The following is an 8,771-nucleotide window of genomic DNA, read 5'->3' as shown; positions in this document are numbered from 1 at the left end:
AACATTTAAAAATCAATCCTTCAATTCATGTTTGATGACAATGCGTATTTTTTCAAGAACAAATTTATACTGCGTTAGGACACCTAATACATAAGCACATCCCCCTGTCCTGGTTTCACCTGGGATAGTTAATTTCTTCCTAGTAGCACGTACTGTGTTGTGTTTTGGGTTTAAGATGAGAATAATGCTGATAACACAATGATGTTTTAGTTGTTGCAGAGCTTCTGCTTAGTCAAGGACTTCTAAGCTTATTGTACTGCCCCATGAGTGAGGAGGCTGGGGGTGCACAAGAAGACGGGAGATGACAGAACCAGGACAACTGACCCCAACTGGCAGAAGGGACATTCCATGCCATATGGCATCATGCAGGACAGTAAAAACTCAGGGGGGTTGGCTTGCAGTTAAGGGTTAAAATTGAGCTATGAGCAACACCAGATGGTTTTGCCATCACCTACTGCTGCTACTGCAGGCTGATGGAAAGCATGCGCTACAGCCCCACAATACAGCTATGCATGCAAGTCTTCTATGATCTTTTTTTGCTCTTCTATGAAGTTTAAGACATTATTCATGCAAACTACACTTTTGTAACATCTAAAAGAGATCTCAGAAAGTCGTACTTGTGAACACACCTGACACCAGATTGTCTTCCACTGCCACAAACAAGTGACACTAGCAGAGCTAAAGGGATTTTTTTGTTGTTGTTGTTGTTTGTTTTTTGTTGTTTGTCTGTTAGGGGTTTTTGTGGATTCTTAAGGTTATAGAAGGCCTAGCACTTAACTGCACTGGCTCAGTATCTGGCACTATTGAAATCCTACTAGCTTTCCACAGGAAAAAATCCAGAAGGATCCAGGTGATACCAAGGAATTCCTGTTTCGTTAGCGTTTTAAAAGGCCGTTTATCTTTTGTATAGTAACCACGGGAGACATCACACATTGTTCCAGTAATGGTTAAATAGAACTTCAACATTTAAAGGAGTTATAAGCAGGTTGGTTAAATCCAATCTAGGCCCTTCCTCGAAGTATTCATGAATAAAGATGACTTCAAACAATCATTGTCCTAACAACCTTACTTTAAAAAGCTAATATAGTTGGTAAAAGCCATCACTATCTAATGCAGTGTTATCAGAGATGGTAACTGCTACTATAAGGCCAATACAAACTCACACTGGGAACTGGTCGTAGAAACCAACTGTCATTAATATCTACAGGCACATGCAAGAAACTAATTATTGTCTTGTTTTATTACAAATTTATTGAAAACATATATAGCTTTTAAGCTACTGATCTCCAAGCTCACAATTCCTGTTTTGAGGGGCATGCGTTTTACCAAAAGATAATTAAAGGGCAGCAATTCTCCAGGAAATCTAACCTACTCCCCCTTTTTTTTTAAACCAGCATGCTTTTGTGTCAGTAAGTTTCAGGGAGGTAAATATTTCCACACACGTAGCACAGAATCATCTGACTTCTCTTAAAAGTCCCCACTAAAACCCCCACTGTTGAAGCCCAAAGTACAACCTGCAATGATCAGAACTTACAGCATGTAAGTTTGCTAGCCATTCTGCTAAAGTATACCTTAACTAAAACCTCATTTCTTTAAAAAAAAAAAAAAAAAGCTTTTATCACTAACCCTAGTAGCCTGCTCTCATTCCAGATGCAGAAAATAAACTTTGATACCAAACACTCTTCAGAACTGTGGATTTAGTTATAACAGAAATATCTGCAAAACTCCATGTAGGAAAGCTGGGCATAGCAGCTCAAACAGTGCAGATTTTTTCCACGCTTGGCTGTCCTGGTTCCAGTTAGGACAGAGTTAATTTTCCTCCTAGTAGCTGGTAGGCTGCTATGTTTTGGATTAGGATGAAAAGAGCGCTGATAACATGCTGATGTTTTAATTGTTGCAGAGCAGTGCTTACACTAAGCCAAGGACTTTCCGGCTTCTCGCTCTGTCCTGCCAGCAGGCAGGCTGGGGGTGCAGCAGGAGCTGGGAGGGGATGGACCCAGGACAGCTGACCCAAACTGGCCAAAGGGGTATTCCGTACCATATGGGGTCATGCTAAACAATATATAGGGGTGGCTGGCCGGGGTGGGGGGGTGGCTGCTCAGGGACAGGCTGGGCATCAGTCAGCGGGTGGTGAGCAATTGCATTGTGCATCACTTGTTTCATACATATTATTAGTAGTAGTACTATTATCATTATTATCTTCCTGTCTTAATAAACTGTCTTCATCTGAACTCACCGGCTTCACTTTCCCATTTCTCTCCCCATCCCAGAGAGGGAGGGGGGGAGGGTGAGCACACAGCTGTGTGGTGTTTAGCTGCTGACTGGGTTAAACCATAGCACTGGGGTAGATACAACATTGAAAGTGTGCAATATAGAAGTAATCTGATCTGCCAACATAAGCCTTGAAATCACTTCAGTTTATGTTTCACTAGGAATGTGGGCTTATGAAGCAGAACAAGCTTCACTCATTTTAGATCCCTTCTTCTACTAGAACAAATACTAGTATGTAACAGGCAAAAGCTGAAGCTGTGATAAGGAAATAGCAAAAAGTGTTTAGCTAATACAGCAACTCCAGGCAAGTTGGCATCAAGTCACATTTGAATGCGGCTCCTAGTACATGATCCAATTTATCTCAACAGGTGTCTAAAATCCTGGTAACTCAGAGATGCTTTCACGTTCAGTCACACTTTAAGGAAGGACAATGAAAAACTAGTGAATTTTCTAATGAATAACTGTTTGGTTGACTAGCTCATCTCAAGCACAAAACCAACTTTATTTCAAGAATTCCCGAGTCTCCTGCTAAAACAAAGTAGTTACTCCAGTAAAAGAGATAAGTAGGATAAATTGTTATTTCCCCAGCATTCTCCCAGAAGTCCATAACACTGTAATAAACACAAGAGCTTGAGTCACCAATTTAATTTTATACAAGTCAAACTACACATTGTATAAAGAGTACAAGGCAGTTCTAACGTTTCCTATTGCATGTTACAAAAATCAATTTAGCTATAAAGGGGAATTTTTGGGATGAGTTCTATTCCACAATTTAAGTGAATTGGCAACTGTGGTTTAGCAAAGCCTTTAAGACTAGAACTCTAGCTCGAAGAGATTACACTTCCAGTAAAGTTCAGATTCACACACAACAGGATTGTAGTTCTATTCTGAAGCAAAATGTTAACATAAATGAGTCAAAAGGGAGGGAAGACAGCTTTATTTAGCTAGTTTTCATATCCAATAGATATTTCGAGCTGACAAACCATACAACATACTAGTGACTTGGACCACATCCAAGAGACATTAGTGTCTGACAACTGTCACTTGATAGTCAAACAAAAAAATGTCAGAGCACTTTCATTCTTTTAAGTTTCAGAAGTATGACTTGCAGCAATACTGTACGACACAGGTTACAGAGTACCTTTATTACCTTTAATACAGTCACAGTATCGGGGGGATGTTCTTTTGGCAAGTTAAGATGCAACACAAATGCTCCAACTTGAGTTTATTGCTGGTCTAAGGTTTTCCTAGTAATGTTAACAGTTTATAGTTTTGCAGCCTGCTCCCACAAATTAAGATAAGCTAGAGAATTATCTGACCTGTTCAGCAAGGCAATCCTACCTTTGGTAGCAAGCTGTAAACCTATGAAGCCAATGATACTCAGTTCTAAAACCACGAAAAAATGAAAAAAATTATACTTTCAAAAAAGCCCAGATTTAAGCTTGTTATATTCATTTTTTAATATAAAAACCACTTTACACTTAAGAGTAGTTAAGTTACTCCTGTGGAAATGTTATAAAATCAAAGTTTTAGCTGAATTTCTAAAAAAAAAAAAAAAAGGGGGGGGGGCCTTTTCCTGCTTTGTACCACCATCTGATCTTGTAATTTCAAATTTAGGATACAAATTAAACCTTTATGCCTCATTACTTAGTTCTTAGGCCATCTGCTCCTGCAATAGAAAAAAACTTCTGAAGTACTAACGTAACACTAATGGCCTGACAAGTAGGAAAAATGTTCCATAATAGTGTGCAATTTAAGAGGAGAGTTCTAGTCTTAATCTCTTGAACTAGATCTTGATCGTGAGCGAGACTTTGAACGAGATCTGGAACGGGACCTCGATGCAGCTCTTTTGGGTGGTGACTCTGAACGAGCCTTGGTAGATGGCTGCTGCTGTGGAGAATTGGAACGAGACCTACTCCTTGACCTGGATTTAGACTTAGCATCTCCTTTACCATTTTCTTTGGGAGATCGAGACCTGGACCTGGACCTGGACCGAGACTTCTCAGACTTCTCCTTGGATCTGCTGTGAGAGCGCGAACCCCTGTCAGACTTGGGTTTCGATTTGCTCTTTGATCTAGACTTCCTGCTTTTAGATCTGGAACGTGAGCGGTCTTTGCTTCGTGACCTGGATTTAGATCTTTTGAAAAGAAAGACAGTTACTCTACATGAACTGAAGTACACTTATAGCTGTTGTAAATAGTTATCAGTTAATAAGCAGCAACTCCTGTACTAACACAGAGCAATGTATCACTTACCTGGAACGACTTTTAGAGACACTACGGGACCTGCTGCGGCTGCTCCTACTCCTACGACTTCTGCTTCTAGATCGTCTTCTAGATCGTGACCTAGAAACATTTAACGTTAACATTTAACATCCCTTGTTCTTTGTCTGGTGTACCCTGCTATGCCATCTAACACAGAAAAACTATTAAAGAACTTGTCAGTAATACACCCACATCAAGACATACCACTAATCCACCCAGACTCAATATACTGTCAGCCAATTACATCTGATGTTTCACACACAAAAAATTCTCAACACCAGCTTTGCCGTATCACATAAAATAATTCCTTCCACATTTCTCAGGAATTGCCCTATTCCTAGAATATCAATTGAAGGTAATTACTGTAGGCCAGCCTACATATACCCGTTCTCAAGTTTAACTGGTCTTGATATAGAGAGTAACACGTCCCAAAAGTTACCTTGACCTGCTGCCAGAGTAAGATCGCCTATGGCTTGACCGTGGCTTGTCTTCAACCAGCCTGATTTTCCTTCCGTTTATCTCTGTGCCATCCAGTTTGTCCAGGGCACGCTTCATGTCCGAGTATGATCGGAACTCAATTACTCCTTCATTTGTGCGTTCTTTGTGAGCATCTGCATAGGTTACCTCCCCAGCTTGCCTCATGAAATCCTTGAGAGTAGATGAAAAGTTACACAACCACTCCATATACTTGTACTCTGCAACTACATTAGCTTAAGACGAGTCTGAGCAGATGTAAAAAGCATTGTGTGCATTCACGTGCACATTCATACTTCTCAATTACTTCTACTTAAATCGAAATGAACAATTACATTAAAAGGAAGTTATTGGTTCCTGCTAATCACAACATGCTCTACTATAGAACATTAATACATACTTTCAAATCCTGCCAACTGCAGCGACTGGAAAGGTTTTCAACAATCAGTCTGTACTCTGTACGAACAGGCGGTCCATATTTATCTCTTCCAGATTGTCTCCGACTGCTATATCCGCCACCACCCCCACCTTTATTGTGCAAAGAAATAAAGTTAGATTGTCTTCTAGCATGAAGAAAACTAAAATGTTCTGAAAAAGTTAGTTAAACAGTTATATTTACTGGAGTAGGACTTTATTTCTCTATGCCTCCAATAAACTTTCAATTTTGCCATAATCTATATTAATGGCAAATCAAACAGACTAAAATCCTACAAGTCTGTCCTCCTAAGATCTGTTAGAGAGTGACTGCTCCTTATTAGATTCACCTTGCTAAGTTTTATTTTACAGAACATTGTAAAATATAAAACTTAACTGATTACATGCATTTCTACATTTTACAAAAACGTTTACTAGTTACACTAAGTACTTACATCACAGTATGAGGTTTTTGGTGGTGGTTTGGCCACAAAACACGCAAGGTAACAGTCACCTAGTTCAGTTTAACCAGTTTTGTCTAACCCTTGGAATCCTCACCATCACCCTGCGTCTAATGGCAAAAGGCTGCTGTCGTCATGGCTTCCGGTAAGGTCAGCCAAAGGGTCATAGGGCAAGGGTCACACAATGTATGGAAAAGCCATGGCCAATCAGGAAAGGCAGTCATCTTAGCCTCAGTGGACACAGCCTCAGCCCCACTGGTCACTTTTAAATTGAAACATCAAGGACTTGTTAAAAAGTTTGAAATTGAACATGCAACAATTTTAAACAACATACATTTGATTTAAAAAAAAATACAGATTCCCACCCCCCCCAACACAAAGATTCTAGAGACTACTGAAAAGTGAGCCATAGTACTTTAATTACAGTACCAGGCCAGTAAAGTTAAATATAGCTCAGCTCCTCAAGAAATTACACAAGTTAGCTGAGCACAGAAACGTTTACAATATCCCCCACTTAAGACAGTAATTTCTTGCTTGAAATCCTCCCCCACCCACTACATGAAATTTTACAACTGACTGCTTCTACCCCAACTATGCAATGGTATTTATTCATAAACATTAGTGATGGAACATCACTGATTTATCTAAATGCTCCGAAGAACGCTGGAGCCTTTAAAATAGCAGAGCATATAGTTTCTAAATAACAAGAAACCCTTTCTAGAAGACGCCACAATTTTGCAGCCAGAATTGTTTCATGTATTTGCATTTGTAGATTTCTTAAGGGGGTACCTGAGTGCAATGCTGGTGCCAGGAAGAACATCTATTAACACTATGTCTACAGACAGCTCGCTCCCAGCGATGCACCAGGTATCCCCTGCTCCCATACTTGCAGAGATAGTGACAACCCACCCCCACAACCCCAAGGGACTCGGTCCCATCCACTCTATCACCCCAGGCTCTGCCCTGCCAACATAGCCGAGCTGCCTCCCCTTGCCTCCAGTCCCTCGCCCGAAGCAGCCCTGTAACCAAGCAGAAAGACGGGCCCATACTCACTGCGACTACTGTAGCTGTATCCATCCCTGTCGCGGCGGGGGCCGCGGGCGTGCTCCACGATCACGCGCTCCCCACACAGATCCTTGCCGTTCAGCTCGTAAACGGCATCGTCGGCGTCTCGGGAGTCCTCAAACTCCACGAAGCCGTAACTGGGGGGAGAAGGAACAGGCCCGTCAGCCACAAGCCCGGCCCCGCAAGTACCGACGCGCAGCGGGGTGGGGACGACGCGCCCGACGGCCCCGCCTGGCTCCTCGCCGCCCGCCCCCCGGCCGCTCCCCGGGGGCAGAGGCTGGCAGCGCGAGCCGCGCCGGGACAATGGGGGCCGGCCCCGCCGCAGCGCCCTCGCTCCCCCCCGCGCCGCCGCCATTTTGAGTCGGGCGCCACGCGGCAGCGCGGCCGCGAGAGCCGCCGACAACATGGGCGGGGGGGGGGGGGGGGGGGGGGGGGGCAGGGGGAGCTGCCAGGCGCGGCCTGCCCGGCCCTGCCGGAGAAGGCGACGCGCGGTACCGGGCCCGAGGCGTTCGCCCGCCGGCTCCCGGCCCGCGGCACGGCGCTCACCCGTTTTTGAGGTCGACCTCGAGCAGGCGGCCATAGCCGCTGAAGAAGCGCTGGATGTCCTTCTCCCGGACGTGGTAGCTCAGGCGGCCGATGTAAACGCGCGGCATGTCCGCAGCCGGAGGGGGAGGGAGGGGGAGAGGGGAGGGAAGGAGAAGAAGGAGGAGGAGGAGACGAACGCGAGGGAGAGGAGCGCGGGGAGAGGGCGCCGGGGGGCCCGCGAGCACGCTCCGCCGCGGCCTGCTCCACAGCACAATGGCGCCCGCTGCCCACGGCCGCTTTTATAGAAGGGGGCGGGGCCGGCGCGGACGTTACGGCGAAGGCGGGGGGGGAAGGGAAACGCCACCGCGGACGTCATCACGCTCCCACGCACGGGCAGAAGCGAATGTGGGGGGAGGGGGGGAGCGCGGCGGGCGGCGTGCCTACGCGCGTGCGCGGAGCTCGGGGCGTGCTCTGGCGGGGCGGCAGCCGGCGCTGCGCACGCGCCCGGCTGTGGCGGGACTTGACCGAAGGTGTCGGCGACGCCGCTTGGCGCACGCGCAGCGGTGTCCGCCGCGGGGCGAGGCCGGGGCCTTGCCCGCGCTCCTCCGACCCGCGGGGCTCGGCGGCTGCCGCGCCGCGGGCCGGAGCCCAACGTCTGCGGGTTACCCGCGGCGTCCGGCTCACCAGCTCCGAGCGGTGCCGGGCCCGCTGGGGTGCTGAGAGGGGACGGGTGGGGGTGGGCGGCCTCGTGGGGCTGTGCTCAGCACGTCTGGGAACAGTGCCCCGTGAGCTAGGCTGGGCTGGGCACTCTAAACAAGCCCCTGGCATTAAAAAAAGTCTGTTTCTGTAAGTAGTAGCGGGTCTCCAGTGGGCTGGGAAGCCCAGTGGCCTCTCTTCAGGTGCTTTCCAGACACAGCTTACTTGGGAGCCAGCCTTTATATCAGATAAAAGTTAACAAGTTCCATGTCCTGATTGGCTTTGTTGTAAATAAGAAGCACCCTCCCAGTATATTAAAACCACTGTTTTACTCTGATGGGCTTTTCACAGTAATATGACTACATAGTACATACTATGGTTTGTATATTTGATATAAATATAAGTGTTTTCTAATAAGTTTCTTTTATATTGTATACTATACAAGGGGGAAAGAACACATTTACTTCTACTCCTGAATTTTCTCAGCTGTATGAAAAGCAGCTCATATTCACCTAATGTAAATTATGAACATTAATGTCAGTGATAAAACCCAACAAAGACGCCAAGATTGCCTTCAGTTTTAAGGATGTCGCTCCACTCC

The 8,771-nt window shown here is 45.6% G+C and overlaps 1 protein-coding gene across 1 annotated transcript; it reads right to left on the bottom strand.

Moving 5' to 3' along the window:
- Window positions 1-2,901: 2,901 nt before the first annotated feature.
- SRSF6 (serine and arginine rich splicing factor 6) lies at window positions 2,902-7,780 on the bottom strand. The gene is made up of 6 exons (XM_083801855.1): window positions 7,496-7,780; window positions 6,938-7,086; window positions 5,410-5,537; window positions 4,975-5,183; window positions 4,527-4,616; window positions 2,902-4,408 (listed from the first exon to the last, which is right to left on the bottom strand). The coding sequence occupies exons 1-6, from the start codon at window positions 7,600-7,602 to the stop codon at window positions 4,045-4,047; spliced, it is 1,047 nt and encodes a 348-aa protein (XP_083657981.1). The 5' UTR covers window positions 7,603-7,780; the 3' UTR covers window positions 2,902-4,044.
- Between the last annotated feature and the right edge of the window lie 991 nt (window positions 7,781-8,771).

This window comes from Anser anser, assembly GCF_964211835.1.
Source record: "Anser anser genome assembly, chromosome: 16".
Taxonomy (NCBI): domain Eukaryota; kingdom Metazoa; phylum Chordata; class Aves; order Anseriformes; family Anatidae; genus Anser; species Anser anser.
Note: the sequence above shows the minus strand (reverse complement) of the source record. Positions and strands in the feature narration are given on the sequence as shown.